General features: G+C 41.3%; 1 protein-coding gene across 1 annotated transcript in view; it reads right to left on the reverse strand.

The window, feature by feature from the left end:
* GCN1L1 (GCN1 general control of amino-acid synthesis 1-like 1 (yeast)) overlaps positions 1-15655 on the reverse strand; it is a gene marked incomplete at its 5' end in the record, with an annotated part of 40365 nt that extends 24710 nt beyond the window's left edge. Inside the window, 24 exons of the mRNA XM_009697314.1 lie at positions 391-546; positions 1022-1220; positions 1413-1526; positions 2299-2392; positions 2567-2745; positions 3084-3208; positions 3329-3518; positions 4450-4609; positions 4786-4861; positions 6340-6432; positions 7203-7355; positions 8917-9090; positions 9371-9469; positions 9889-9939; positions 10163-10291; positions 10553-10627; positions 11046-11154; positions 11242-11310; positions 11814-11948; positions 12032-12130; positions 12816-12924; positions 14127-14258; positions 14844-14907; positions 15553-15655. Of these exons, the coding sequence (XP_009695616.1) occupies positions 391-546; positions 1022-1220; positions 1413-1526; positions 2299-2392; positions 2567-2745; positions 3084-3208; positions 3329-3518; positions 4450-4609; positions 4786-4861; positions 6340-6432; positions 7203-7355; positions 8917-9090; positions 9371-9469; positions 9889-9939; positions 10163-10291; positions 10553-10627; positions 11046-11154; positions 11242-11310; positions 11814-11948; positions 12032-12130; positions 12816-12924; positions 14127-14258; positions 14844-14907; positions 15553-15655 (2887 nt within the window). The remainder of the gene's footprint in view (positions 1-390; positions 547-1021; positions 1221-1412; positions 1527-2298; positions 2393-2566; positions 2746-3083; positions 3209-3328; positions 3519-4449; positions 4610-4785; positions 4862-6339; positions 6433-7202; positions 7356-8916; positions 9091-9370; positions 9470-9888; positions 9940-10162; positions 10292-10552; positions 10628-11045; positions 11155-11241; positions 11311-11813; positions 11949-12031; positions 12131-12815; positions 12925-14126; positions 14259-14843; positions 14908-15552) is intronic.
* Between the last annotated feature and the right edge of the window lie 327 nt (positions 15656-15982).

Consider the following 15982-nt stretch of genomic DNA (forward strand, 5'->3'; position numbering starts at 1 on the left):
GATCACAGATAACAAGCAATTATTTTGTCTTTCCACTTAGTCTCACTGAATTGCTTATGCTAAGTGGTGTTGAAACCTAGGAACTGTCCTTGGCAAAGATAAGCCTTAATTTTACTACCATTATTTCTGTAGGAACCATTTTAAGAAAAAATACTGTTATTTCATTTCTACGCTTACTATACTTGTGACATCGTTTCTACTACTATCACCACAAAAAAAAGGGTTTTCATATCTATGAAGACTTATCCGATTAAATAAAAAGAAAAAAAGTGAAGTCTCACCTATAAAACATTATACAAACCATCAAACTAAAAGAGCTCACAGAGTTATTGGGGGGGGGGGGGGGAAAAAGGGGGTGGTGCGGTCAGAGGGATCTACAATACTTGTTACCTGGTTCTCCCTTGCCTGTTCGGCTAGGAATGGTGTGGGCATGCAGCAAGCTAACAACTCTGTTCAGAGCAGTAGGCAGCTCTTCTTGACACCAGGATTCATCTAATTCACATTCTGGCTTCATCAGACGCAAGGTCACATGGCTCACTAACGTACCTGGTATGAAAGAATAAAGAATTCATTAGAGGACTAAACGCAAAGATTTCTTGAGAGAAAAATCTGCAGGAACACAGACCCAAGAATTACAACAAAGCTCTGGGCAAGAAGCTTTGTTGATACAGAGAAGGAAGCACAGCCCCGAGGCTTACAGGCATCAGCTTTCTTCACAACAGTTATGTGTGCAAGTTACATTCGCATCCTCCAAACTCTGCACGGGGAGACAGTCTCATTGCGACCGACTGCTACTGAGAAGTGGTCACAATGACCAAACAACTAATTCCTTGTCTTTGGACCCAGCAGTAGGATCTCTGGGATGTCCCAGTCATCTCCCTAAGCACTGTTCCAGGTGATTTTTCCTCTTGGTTTTTTGTGGTACATGGTCATGATCCACAGCTTGTAAGAGCAAGAATTTTCACCACCCTGCCATAAAAATAATGCACCTTGCCCTTAAATAGCAACTGCAAATACTAACCAAAGGTTTTCAGTCGAGCAGGCATGACACAGGAAGCTAAGGAGAGAAAAGGTTCCTTAATCCTTGGAGCAGCCAAAGGTGATCGAAAAAGTGGCAAGAAGGAACTGATGAGACCAGGGATGTACTGAGTTAGACCAGGAGGCTTTCTCTTTATAACAGTGTCCAGGAGTCCTAGAGCTGTTTCCAGCTCATTATCAAGCTGTAACAGAAACAACTCAAAAGATTACCATAAAAAACTACATCAGGAAAAAATCAAGTTGTTAAATCTAATTTCTAATGAAAGTAACAAATAGGTTAGTGCCAAATATTCTCTATGCTACTCCATTTTCCTTTTATCAAAACCACTTGGGTCATGGTAGCTGCAGAGTTGGCACAGAAGACCAAAGCTTACCTCCTTCAGCCGTTTTCTTATCTGAGACTCCCTTTCCAGCTGTGCGTGCATCAGCTCCTTCTGCTTGCTCGTCAGTTGCACCTCATCCTTTATTCCTTTCTTCTTCTTTATTTCCTGCAGTAGAGAGCCTTGGTCATTATTAATGAGGAGCTATTAACTCCATCCCCTCAATTAGGTAGAGAAAAAAGTTGGACAGATTGGGGGTTTTTGCAGTTTCCTTTTAAAACAGTATCAAAATATGCTTCCAAGCATATCACTCTTAAATGAAGACACAAAATGGAAATCAGCAGGTTGACAACACTTTAGTGTCCCATTAGCAGCATAACATCAGTTTCTCCCACGTTTAAATTGATCACAAGTTATTTGGTATCATTAAAAAGAGCAGTCCAGCTCTTTCTACAGTGGATGGGCATGTCATCCTCCCCAGAGCAAACAGAAGTCAACCTTTAATAAAAGAATCCCCCAGTCAACCTGGTACGTCCCCTTCCTTTCACCAAATTCTTCGCCCCACCTACACCCATTGCTCTGGCCAGACTGAACAGAACTGCTGGATGTTGGCAAGATGGAAGCAGTTATTTGATAACCCTTACCGAAAAAGTTACACAAGATATGTTGAACAAGAGATGAAGAGGAAAAAAACAGGTATTACCAACTAGTAAGGGCACTCACAGACAAGTAGAATACCACATAAATTGATACAAATTCACATATAAGAGAAAAGAAACTGATACATACAGATATAAGAAAAGAAAACATTTAGGTATTTAAAAGAGTTCAGAGAATCTTTCCCAACAGCGCACATGTATGCCAGAAGCCATGCAACAAAACAGATGAGATAGTAGTAAAGGTTCTGACCAGCCTGGCTTTCCTGTTCCCATCAACTCACCTCCTTCAGCTCCAGCTCAATGATTTGTTCCTTGAAGGAATAAGCTTTGTTCTCCCTCTTCATGTTAGCCTTTTTCATACTATCCTGTTGAGCACTGAGAAGGAAAAGTAGAGAAAAGAATCAGCACTGCTCTGGACTAAGATCCAGGCACACAAATCCAGGAACTCCTGTCCAGAAAGAGCATCTGACAAACCCGCTCATCCGCTGGCTAGCTGCCAGCAGCAATCAATCCCTAGGTGCACAAAGAAAAGAAGTTATAACGTCTTACCTCTGTATTATAGATTTGTCATACAGCTCTCCCTCAGGTGTCTTCATGATGGCAAATTCCTCTCGAGTAACCTGGCACAGAGCTGGATTCTCCATTGATGCTGAGATAGTGCTGATGAGCTGTGGGAGCACTCTACCCGGTGAAAGCAGAGAGAGAGATCCCACTGCATTCATAGATGACTATCAAGAAAACAAAGGAAAAAACATTTATTATCAGTATTCCTTGAAATTGCCTCAAAAAAGTATGCCCTGTTGAGCGAGCCCACATTATGTTATAATTCCTAATTCCTTGCCCAATAGGTACTTCAAGCTTATCTAAAATTCTACTCGGTCACCGGTACACATTCTTTCCCCCTTAAATCCCAGCTGCTTTTCACCAGAGACATTCTCTTTGAACCTGCCTTTTCCCTAGACAGATCTCCTTCCTTACAGATCAGTTAGTACTTAACTCCTCCAGAAAAGTCTTCTGTACCAAAGTATCTCCCAAAACTAACACAAGGAAAGCAGAAGTTTATCACCTGGTTCTCTGGAGCGTAGGCAGTGATCCTGCGTAATATGTCATTCAGGTGTTTGGTAATGAAGTCTTTGGGATCTATCTTCATCTTGATGAGGAGGGCTGGCCAAAGACCTGGCTGCACTGCCACTAGCAAGAAGAGTAAATGAGCATAATAAATACGAAGCAGACTGCTAATACAATGAAACAAAAAGGTAAGATAAAAACCCCATACATCGGCCATGAGAGTGGTCTTATCCCTTCACTTACCTACAGATGGATGATGGCTCACCAGCAGCATCTCCAGTGCCAGCTTTTCTGGTTCAAAGGAATCCACATCAAGCCCTGCCACACTTGAGATGACACAGAGTGCCTCAAGGAGGACACGGGGAGGAATGTACGTCCTTCCTAGCTCCGACAGCTCTCCCGACTCCGTCACCAGGGCCTCATGAGGCAGAACCTGAGTGAACAACTTGTCATTAACACATCACACCAAGCCTTCCCGAGCCCTGAGCATGCTTCCCCACAGGTAACACCATACTGAATACCAAAAATCAGGATGTTAGTACCAACAACCTGAAGTTTTCAAAGGAAAGAAGGGATAAAGGATAACAGCAGAACCAAAGCACAGAGATGACAGTGACAGAAAGACTAAGAATGGAGGACTATACTAGATTTGGCAAGCCAGGGTAAAATAAAACTAAAATGATCATTTTTGGCAAAGAGGACTTTGGAAAAGATTGAACCAGCTGGTTGGGAACAGTATGCCCAACTTCTGCAGTCTAATTTTACTCAGTGTCTTTTCAAAAATACTTTATCCAGGCTGTATCTGTGACATGGGAAGACTCTTTACAAAATCCCAGCCTTGGTACCTAATCAATGCAACTTAATCTATTACACAACTTTACATGGTGCTGGCTGAGCAGCATGCCCAATAATACAGCACTCATCATTTCCTTTTTTTATTTTCTTTTTCTTTTTTGTAGTAGTTGCTACTAAAGTATTTATATCACAGTTGTTTTGAATAGGCAGCCTGAGCTATAAGCCAGGGCCAAAGAACTAAGATATCCGGAAAGGAATAAAGCACTTGGTCTTCTAGCAGGGATTAAATCTCGATTAAAATAATAGAAGACTTCCCATTCCCAGCTTCCTCCCCAAATAATTTTGAATAATACGTCTTCGTGTACATAGGGAAGACTAAGCACACCACAAAGACTGATACAGTAATATGCAGTAATCCAGTAACAACTGCCATTCTAGCAGATCATCTGGAACTGAATCATCTTCATATCACACTGTATGTCAATATTAACAGCAAATCTAGGGTAGGGAGGTGATTGGCAGCATACAAACAACTATCTAAGCACAGACTAGGCTTCTTGACTACTCACCTTATGAGAACTAAGAACCACTTTCAGCTCCTCCAAGAGCCCGTAGGCCAGTTTGTACCCTCCCAGAGAGGACAAGAGCTTCTTAACCGTTTGATGGGCCTGTCTTCGAACATGCCAAGTCCGACTCAGCAGTACTGCAACTAGGGCACGGTGGTACTGCCTGAAAACGGAGAAATAAACAGGTTTAGCAAGGGAGGCAGCTCTGCAAACCAACAGAACACAAAAGCACAAAGAGTTCAACGTTTTGTGCCAAGTCCCAAGCCCACTCTCTCCACTCTCCGCATTAACATTCAGGGATCAGACACAGGTCAGTGGCAGCAAGCGTGCTCTACGTACTGAACTTTACTTTCGGGCAGCCGTTGTGCATGATCCAAGAGAAGGCGCTCTGTCAGCTGCAGTACTGTACACATTGCTGTGGGAAAAGACAAATATTTAAAATAGCATGAGACTTCATAAGGAAACAATTTTTTTTTTTACTTGAAAACAAACACACACATTAAAATAGCTACCCAAACTAAGCCTCTACATAATCTTCTCAGTGACATTAGAGACAAACCCAACTCAGATCTGCCAAGACTGGAAACAGAACCATGATTTATAGAAATGTTGTTAGTTGGATCCCAGCAGAATTTTCCTGACCACTATGTGTGACCTATCTGTCAAAATCAACAGAGCAAACCAAACGATAAACACCATGCTTGCTGCATCAATACTGTTAATTCCTGAGCCCTGTCGAAGTGTCTTCAGTGACAATAAAACACATACTGAATTCATACACAAGTGCATAATGCTATTTGAATAGTAGCCTTGATATTTTACCTCAAACCATCTTCTGAGCTTCAATTGTCACTAGGCCCTTTGGTCTGTATATCAATGTTCAACCATATCATAAAAGCAGGAGTAGAAAGCCCTGAAACATGGGGTGGGTTATAACCCGTACTAAGTATGGTACAGAGGACTTTCAACATTCAAGGCATCAGATAGTTTGGGGATATCAAGCACGACAGCTGGATGTTTTTGCTTAAAAAACTAATAAAAAAACATGATAGTATTTACTCTCAGCATTAGTTTTTGCATCTAATATCCTAAAAGAGCAATATAAAATTTTCCAAATCATGCTGTTTCAGGATATTTACAGACTTGGGAGGGAAAAATGAATGGATATACACATTGCCTTCAGGAAACGGATCGCAAGAAGCAAAGGAGAAATTATGTTACTTCCCATTTAGAAAACTTTACCTCTACAAAGCTTTGTACGCAAGAGAAATGAACTAATTTCAGAGAAACAATTCATGAACTCATTTTCAAAACTTTCAGTTTAAAATGTAGTCAGTAATGTTTTCTGTTGGGCACATTCCATTAATTTTTTTTTTCAATTAATCTTTAAACACAAGAGAACAAAACAAAGAATAGAGACACTAATTTATAACCCAATCGATTTCCTATCTATTACTACTCTTCCCCCACATATCTTAAGATTTTCACCTACATGTTTTCTTCTCCAGCCTTATTTTACTTTTTCCCATCTTATTCTTAATTTTAGGCTCCTCCACATCTCTCAGATTGGCTGCAACTATTTACTTACAAACTGGGGCATCACACAGACACCTTTTGTATTGGGAAGACTTTTACAGAATATACAAATTTGGAATTATAAATGTCTGATAACTTAGGTCCATTAAGTAATAAATTAACTCACTGTCAAGCTTAGACTACAACTAGTATAGATGTACTTCTGGAAGAGTATGCTGCTCATTTTAATCTGAAACTGGATCCTCCAAGGATCACACAACAGGAATCACAGAACAGGGTTAATGGTAACACTAGCTCTTATAGGTATTAAGTAATAGAGTTAAACAGCAACTGGATATACAATAACTGACAGTTTACCTTCCTCTGATGCAGACTGCAAGAACTTCTCAGATGTAAAAATTTGTTTTTTCTCATCCAGAATCAGCTGCCAGAAACCACTCAGCTTAGACTCTGGCAGGAGAAGAACAGATGTCTATCAAGGATATTTCAAAATAAGTCAGAACTCACCAGCATACATAAAACACCACAGAATCGTGTTTCCTGAAATCACTCAAGTTACTTCTAGCTTTACTTGTCTTCAGTTACAAAGCCTCTCATCTCCCTCATTCAGAACTATAAGCATGCCCAAAAAAACACCTGCTGGCAAAAATCTATTTCTCTGACTTACACTTGTGAAATGTAAAATCTGTTTCACCTTGATCTTTCATAGGGCAAGCCTTCCTAAAAATGAAGGAAAGGAGGAAAGTGGTGTGTTGCTTTTGATAGACAGAACACACCTGGATTTTATATCCCAGCAGATTTATGAACTCAGACAGTTCTTGCAATATCCTCTAACGGAAGACAGAATTCCAGTCCTCATGCTTTCCAAAGATGGTTTGTAAAAATACTACCCAAATAACAAGGAAGTAATACTTTTAATGCATTGGTCAAGTCCTAGTATATAAGGTCTGCGTGAACATCTTCTGTCAGAATAAAGAGGAATATTGCCCCAAGTGAATGGAAGTTGGAATTTGCAAAGCCACGGAGGAGCAAGAATTCTTCAATGACATAACTGAGAGAGAGAGGAATAAATCTTTCCCTGGTTTACAAAAGGGCAATGATTCTCTATGCAGAAACAATACACAGATTAAGGTATTGTATCTCATGCACATTGTCAACAAAAAGTGTTAACTCTCAGAACCTGTTTACATTGGATACTACTAGATGTTCCGTGACCTTACCAGTTTGTCCCTCAATTACTGACATCCTGCAGATCAACAAAGCTGCAGCAACTCCTTCAGTTACCATGGGAACCTGAGTACTTTGAGATGCTGCTTTTTCTACTGTCTGGATCAGCAACGGCAGCAAGTCCATTCCCTGTAATAATGTGTCACCTGAGGAGACAGAAAGACAAGTTACAGAACAACACGGTCCTTCACACTTTACACCACAAGGGCATCAATGGTTCTTCTGTTGTCGGAAGTCAAGGAAAGGAACCAGACACATACTGGGAAGACTTCAATCTCCCAGAGTATTTGCCAATCACTACCATCGTTAAACTTCAACTATGAAACGCCAGATGACAGCCACTTTAGTCCTTTCCTCACAGATATGACAGTCCCATCTCAATACAAGTTTCTGTTCACAGGATGCAAAAGAAAACACTAATTCAGTTATGTTAAAAGAACTGGTTGAAATCACAGGAAGTCTGACTTCAAGGATTACATTTCCCTAAAAGAGGCAAAGTAAATTCCTGGTGAGCCACAACCATCCGTTCCATGTCAAACATTCACAGGTCAAGGAATCGCACTGGTCTGCAGCCCTTGCTTCCACGGAAACTGAGCTAGGTGTTCCTGGTATTTCCAGAAGCAACATCTCCTACACAATACTGAAAAAGGAAACAAAAGACCTTGTGATTTTCTACATTGAATATGTGCAGGTAGTGTTTTAACTATAAACTTGTAAAAGTTAGAATTTCTATTTTCTTTATCTCCCTGTTAGATGCTTCATTGGGTAGGTCAAAGCAATGGTAGTCATTGTTCCAGTGGCAAGTAAATTATTTTAGAATATAAGCACTTAAGGCTTGATCCCCTGAACAGCTCCACACATCACACACAAGTAATCCCCCTTGCCCGTAGCAAGCATGAGCAACTTCAGGTTTGCCATACTGACATCTCTGAAAGGACTACCACCCTGTGACAAATAAGTAGCTTTCAGGGCGTTTTTTCAGCCCTGTGATAGCACAAAAATTCCTGGTAGCTACAATAGAAAAACGTAGAATTACAATTTCACTGCTATCCATATCAAGAAAGTGATGGCTAATCCATTGTACCTATACAATACATTGAGTTATTGATCTCTTAAGCAAATGTATACCATCTTTTTGATTCACACTGCATCAACAGGAAAGGGAGATCTCACATACAGGCATCAGACTGATTGCCTGTTGACCTGTGGATAAAATGCTGAAGTCAAAGGGGATAGGACCAACAGACACAAATCTCAAACGAATCACCGGAAGTTTAGAATTTCTTAAGATCTTCATTTCAAATGTAATTTTTTTTTTAAAAGCTTCCAAGAGCCAAAGCCACAGAACGCGATCCCAGTGTGCTAGGTGCTATATAAAACAAAAGCATGGTCCCTGAGCTAGAATCCTTACAATTTAGAGTGTAAGACAAAAAACATAAAGGCAAATCAAATATTACGTCAGGGGTATATGAAAGACAGCACGATGGGCACTGATGCTAGTTCTACAAGGAGACAAACCATCTTTATAAACTTGAAGGCAAAAGAGAGTTTAAGGAGAAATACAAAGGAGGTCAGTGAACAGATATTGCCTTACAAAATCTTTCTTAATCCACACAGCTATCTACTTGTATCAGGAAGTACGAAAGTTGATTACTCTTCTCTTAAGCCACACATTCAAGACAGTTATTAATAGCTGCACAGTTTTACCTTTGAAAGAGGCTAGCATGCACTGCAGGTAGGCATGTCTCACAGCTGAAGTAGAGGTTTTAAGGCTGAAAGCTTTCTTTAGCCATTCTACCAGCTTCTTAGGAACTTCCGTGGTGAACCGAACACACCAAAGAGCCAGAACAGAGACTGCATGAACCAATGTGCCTTCATGGACTGGGAAGTAACACAGAGTTCATGTCAGTACAATCATTGCATAAAACACAGGAACATAAAACAGAAAGCAGGTAACAATGTCAGGAGGGGCAGGAAAAGAAGGCATGTGCTTCTAAGAGACACAGCACTGTCTCCATGGGGTTGCTCATCAAAACAAGGCAATGGATTTTATAACACAACAGGCAAGAATCCGCATTTATTCTGAATAACAGGCCATATGAAAATCCTGCTTGAGACAAAAGCAGTTTAGCAAATCCAGAACAAAGGTAAGAGGTCTCACCTTCTTGTTGCAGGAAAGGGATGAAAAGCTCAGCCACGGTTCCAGTCAGAGCTTGGCTAGAGGATCCAGAGACCACATGGTGACTAAGGCTGCCAATCCCTGAAAAGACAGAATTCTCTCATTCGTTCCCACACTACCAGCACTTGCTGCAAAATCTAAGAACAATCAAGAATGACCCTTCGCATTTCAATCCTTGCACAGACATCTCTTCTTCTTGTCACTACATCTGGATGTCACATCCACCATGTACCAACATTGCAGGACCTCCGTGTTCATTTTTACTCAGGATACAGTCATCTTCTTCCTTGTATAAAACATTTTAACCCAGCAGCCAATTATTTCCTTGGAATAGAAAGTCAAGAACTGGCATGTGGTATCCAGCACCCTCTATGACATCAACTACAACCAATTCGGAATGACAGGCAGGGAATCCTAAAGGCTTAAGCACAGATTCCTTTCATTCAGCTTTTTGCTGAATTTCTTCCACCATAGAAGCAGTCTTCTTCAAGGATCCTCACCTGAAAGGACACTCATCTTCTGAGCAACAACTGTCAGCTTCCCTTCTGAGCCTGCCAACAAGAAACAAAAAGGTGACAGCTGACTTAGACAATGGCTATGTGCTACATCAAGGATCTTCTCTAAAATATAAAAGCTTGCCCCATTACCCCTGATCCAGGTTGAGCCATCCCTACCATACAGGCAGCTAAAGACAACAGAAAATACAATACACAAAACTCTCTGAAGCTGGCAAACCTTTACTCATCTCCACTGCTTATCCCACAATTTACTCACCCCCTAAGATGGCAAAAAGGTGTCTGCCCAGTGACTCCACGGCTGAAGGATCACTACACTGTCGAGCCAAGTTCTTTAATGCCACAATTGCTTCATCCATCAGCTGCACACTGTTGGATTTCAGATGACCTAGAAAATTATGCACAAGTTAAGAGCTCCTTACGACAAACTGCATAGCATCAGCAAGACAAGGACGTATCTTTACATGTGGCTTGACTCACCTCCTGGAACCACTACATGAACTATTCCAGTTCCAAGCTACCACATCATCCTCCCTCCCACATAAAACAACCTCTTCACCAATAATCAAGACGTTATAGGTACAGCCAGAAAGCTGAAGAAAGCTTTATTCTGAATTCATCATTCCCTCCAGAAGTTACGAGTACTTACTGGCCAGTCCTTTCACAATGTCGAGAGCATACTGGCTGAGATCCAGGTTCAAAGATACAAGCAAGCAAGAGATTGCTAAAGACAGAAGAGATAATGGCATATTACATTTTATTAAGTAACTGTTTTTAGCATTTTAATACACCCTTCCCCACAGTACAAATCAAGAGCAGACAGGGTCAGTAAAGAGTACAAAGCAAAAAAAACACTGAAACTGATGCCCAGTGAACAGATTAATTCAGGATTATTCTTAGCACTCAGCTGTGAAATTCTGTCCTCAGTGCAAACAGTAGCGATCACATACCCAGACACTTGAGATCACACCACAAATGTTGCTTCTCCACATCTAACACTTAGACGCCAGACAATCCCGCTGCCTGCACTCACAGGACCAAAAGCATAGTCCAGAGAGACACATTCCCCCAACAACTCCAGACCTCTAAGGAACAACTATTCACGCTCTTTGACTAGCAATGCAGAGAGATGACAGACTCACTTTCAATTACATTCTCAGGACTCCGTAGCAGGGATTTCTGCAGAGTTGGCAAAACTAAGTCCTTGAATTCAGTGTGGGACATGTACCGAAGCAGCGGGGTACAGCTGTCCTGCAAAGGGAACAAAGTTCTCAGCACAGCAGCAGACGTTAACACGTAGGACAACAGCACAAACAGCTCTGTAACAGTATGTCTCACCAGCACGTGCTTCTGAGGCTTTGTCTTGCTCATAAGGATGGTCTTCAAGTAGAAATCCAGAAGAGCACTCTGAACAAGCAGAAACACCAAATTACAGCCACATCGCAACCTATACACAGCTCCCTGCATGCCATCAGGAAACCAGGCTTGACATCCCACCTCATTCTGTGGAAGGCAGCCCTAGCCACTAAGCAGAAGCTTTGCTTCCATCCTCACATAAGACAGTCAAGTAGAGATCAGTGCTCTCTGCTCTATCCTTCAGCACAACACAAAATGCACTGAGAGCTACATCCTGCTTTCCATTGCTACAACAGGGCTGAAGGCAGAAAGCTGCAGTGTTGGCCACCTACATAAATGTCCAGGTCACAGCAAAAACCCACATATCTGGCATCTCCTCTATAAATCCCTCCCGGCTGTTTTAATCGGAAGTGTACGCCTACTGAATTAACAGATAATGAAACCTGGGCAGATGCAAAGCACCAACCTCACTGAGACATCTGTTCAGCCTCCTTCTCCATGATGAGAAGTGACACTACATATTACCCAAAAAAAAAGCAGTATGACAAATTTACCTTGTGTCTCTTAATAATATCAATCTCTTTCTGGGCTGTGCAAAACTGCACTAGAAGTCCTAGCATTGCAGCATAACTCTGGTTTGGTTCAAGACCAAGAATGACAGATAGGTACTGATCCACCAGATCTTGGTTCTGCAGAGAAAAAAGAGCAAGGCACATGAATACAACAGAACCCAGAATGGCTACTGAATATGGTCACATAAGGTATACATCACCTCTTTCCACAGCCTGTTCAATTTCTTCACGGCCCCATCCACTGCCTGCTTATGAGAACCTCCCAGGACTTCCAAAAGGAGTAAGCACTGAACCTCTACCTGCCAAAGGAAACAGCCAAGAAAACATTCATACACCTGCTTCTCAAGAGCACTCATATCAAACAAGACGTGTCAGATGCCAGTGATTAGCTGAATCTGCTTAGGAAAAAGTCCTTAGGACATGTAAGTTCTTCCAACAAGCTGCCATTGTTTTCATGCCACATGCACAATGTTGCAGACCCATACATAACAGTTTTGGAAACTCTGCCTTTGAAAACAGCAATTTATATCAGATTACATCTCTTCTTAAAATGTGTTCCAGCTATATTCCAAGGTGCTATGAGCATGGTTGCAGGTTCAGGTTGTTAAAAGTAGGTGAAAAGAAAGCAAAAAGCTACTTGACGTTATATGACAGAATATCAGATGCATATACTTCAAGGGAGGGACGAGGAATTCATGTCATGCTACAGACTGCACCTTGGAGGCACCACTAGGACACCTAGTCTAGAAACACTGGTATGCACCATAGTATGCAGAGCAACTCTGCGCAGGTGCAAGACTGCCCCAGTCATGCTTTATGCACCTCCAGCTTTCTCCAGCAAAAAAGCCATATAACCCTGGATTTTAACATGACACTATCAGTTCTGTTCAGAATTATTTGCAATGTTTCAGGAACTTAAAGACATTAGAAATATTTACGTCCGTAGCTCCAAAGGGGTATTTCTGCAAACCAAAAAGAACCTACCAGTTTTTTCCATGTTTCTCCCTGTCTCTTGTCAGGTGTTGCAAAGACTGTGCGTACAAGCAGGCATGTCCAGGAGAGGGCCAGCAGAGCTGCAGATCCACTGCTCTTACTGTTGTACAAACAGGAGAAGGAGGTAAATCTACAGCTCCCAGTATGTAACTTACACCTGCTAGACCGTAACAGATTCATCTTTGCCCAAGTCAGAACATCACCTTATAAGCAAGGCAATTTTATCACACAAAAATACAGTTAAAGTCTTAGCTTTTAAAGGAAATAATTAGTCCTCAGCAACTATGTGTTTCAGCTCCTGTTTAACACTCAGAACTTCCAAATGGCACAAAAAAGGCTAAATCTTGCCTGCTGGGAATGAAAAACCTTAGCAGAAGAAAGACCATTTTTAGATCTTCCCCATGGCATTACAGAAATAAGTGTTAAATACCTTGCCAACTGAGAGTGCCCAAAAAGTGACTCAAGATTTCTCATCTACTGCTCATCTTTACTGTTCGAGCTCCCTAGCCTTAGATTGCCAAATTGTTTCTCAGCTTACATTCCCTCCTGGCACACTACTCAGTTCTGGTTTCTGCTAACTCTCACCTCCTCCCTCCACTTCAAGTAACACGTCCCACCTCACAGCTCCCTGAGGACCCTCACCCCATTTTGATCTCTACCTCAAAGTGAAAGAATGTAGAAAGTGTCCTTGCACACAAGGCCAGCCACTGCAAATGAAGGGTAAATATCATACACTGCAAGTCTTTAAACCAAGATCAGATATTTTTCTAAAAGCTACACTTCTACACAGCCATGGAGGCGTTGCAGGATGGTATTCTGTGGCCTGCATCAGCTGAACAATACCCTAAGTCACTTTTTGGAACCACTAGTGTTGCCAGAAGCTACCACCAAAGAAGAGATATGTGTTTCTTGGCTCGGCTTCAAATTTCGTTATCTCTCTGTCTATAATAAGGTCGTGAATTCCATCAGTTGAACACCAGATGAGTGAGGAAATCCCCTTTTCTAATCATTTTGGAGACTGTTTCTTGATAAAAGAGTTTGTTCCTCATATCTCCAGACATGAAAGTTAACAAAGGCAAAACTGTAACTCAGACCCAATCCACCAGCGCTAATACCACCATAGTCCTGCTTTCCCAGAACACATGAAAGAGGAGAGAGAGGAACATTTGAATGGTCATTAACAGCTTTGTCTTTAAATGTTTTTAACACCTCTGGCAAGCTGTAGCAGAAGAATCATTCTCAACACAAGAGCAACTACCAGCAACTCAGAACTGCTTCCACACAAAGCAACTCATCCAGCACCTGGGAACTCCAGCCTTGCCGCCGATCCCTGAAGACTGAAGTGACTGCAGAAGGTTTTTGGCTGTTGCATCTGGCTGGGATTCTGCGAGCTGCTGAAGTGCCAGCTGCAGGGCTCTGCGGGATGCTGCATCGCTAGAATGAAAAATACTATCTCAGCGAACATTATCAATCCTGCCAACATTACACATATTACTACGCTTGTGTCACACAAAGGACTCTGCTTTCTCATTTCAGCAGTCAAGCTAACAGTTATTTTATCCTTGCTGTTCCAAGAAGTGGAGAAGTTGCTGGCAGAAATCTCCATTCCCTTCCTCAACAGACAGAAGTTATGTTGAGGCTCTCCAGCAGGTTGCGGAAGAAAACATAGGTTCTGAACAGCTTCTCTACAACAGGCCACGATTTAATCCAATCTAAAAGTATCTAAAAGACACCTTAATCTTGCTTCAGAAGGACATGGACATTCATTCTTGCAAGCTGTACCACAGGACGAAAGTTTTCATTTCAAAATTAAAGGTGAAACACAAGATAAGTGTCCTAAAACTTTTTAGTGTCAAACCTAACTTGGCAGCCTAATTACTAGATGGCATCTTTCAGTGTCATATGCATCAGTGTGACACTGCATGCCAGTCCTTCCAGATGTGCCATACCAGTTTAACAAATAAATATATAAACATTGATAGATTAAATAATACAGCTTTTCCACATCAATTTACTCACCGGTATCGATGCAGAGTAAGGCAGAAGAGTTTGCAAAGGCCTTTCACTGCACCCTCTGGAAGATCTGCAACAGAATGTATTTCAAAACATTTCTTCATAAATCAATGAGCTCTTAATCTTTAACAGAAACATGATTCACTTCACCACTGAAATCAGTGAACTGCTCACATCTATGAAATTGCTTGCAAGGATCATTGTAAAAGTTCTCTCCTTTTATACATTTTACGCATATTTTCAAAATAATGGCAAAATTGGAACACATACCATTCCACAGTCATCTTCAGAAAATGAGAAAAATAAAAAATAATTTTTAAAATTTGCTTCAACTGTTTTATTAAGACTACCTGAAATCTTCCATACTCTCCCTCTCTCTACACATATATATGTTTGTGTGTGTATGTAAATATTGCACGAATTGTTAAAAAAAAACAAGCTAAGAATCAGGAGAGAGAGAAGCAACTGATACGCTAATGAAAAACTAATGCACATGATGCTACAACTACTAACTGGAAAAAGCACACAGTAGGTAGTTCTGTGCTACCTACAAAACTCATGCTTAGAATTAACGGTGTCAGAAAGCAGAGACTTCAAACACTGCCAGCCCCCTCCCTCAAAAAACTACCCTTCAAGTTTCACACAGCCTTTGGAACAAAACATTTTAACATTCTTCTCCACCCTGGTAAGGAGAACAATGCCTCAAAGCTTTTACCTTTCCCAGAAATGCATTTTCCCAGCTCACTGAGGATCTCTCTCCGTTCCTTCACACTGGCTGTAGTTACTTTTACTGCAAACCGCTTCAGTGTATCAGAAATCTAAAACCATATACAGAGAAAAAAACATCAGAGTGCTTTCGATTTCAACACACAGAACACAAAACCAGGGCAAGCAAAACACGTCATCTGCTGCCACACGACTTTTTAGTGACCAAATGTGAGCATCCACAGTCTTATCTGCTGGGGAAAGGGTCACTGTACATCACACACAATGAAACTCGGAAATCTTCCCCTTTGGCTGAAGGAACCATTTTCTGTTTGTTAACATGCGTCCCTGTCACGGCACTCCTGCTCTGTAAGATATGCTTACCCCTCTAAAAGCAAGACAGAGTAAGTGTTAGACCAATAGCCTAGAGTACAGGACCT

The sequence above is a fragment of the Cariama cristata genome, unplaced genomic scaffold (genome assembly GCF_000690535.1).
Source record: "Cariama cristata isolate BGI_N322 unplaced genomic scaffold, ASM69053v1 scaffold7313, whole genome shotgun sequence".
NCBI lineage: Eukaryota > Metazoa > Chordata > Aves > Cariamiformes > Cariamidae > Cariama > Cariama cristata.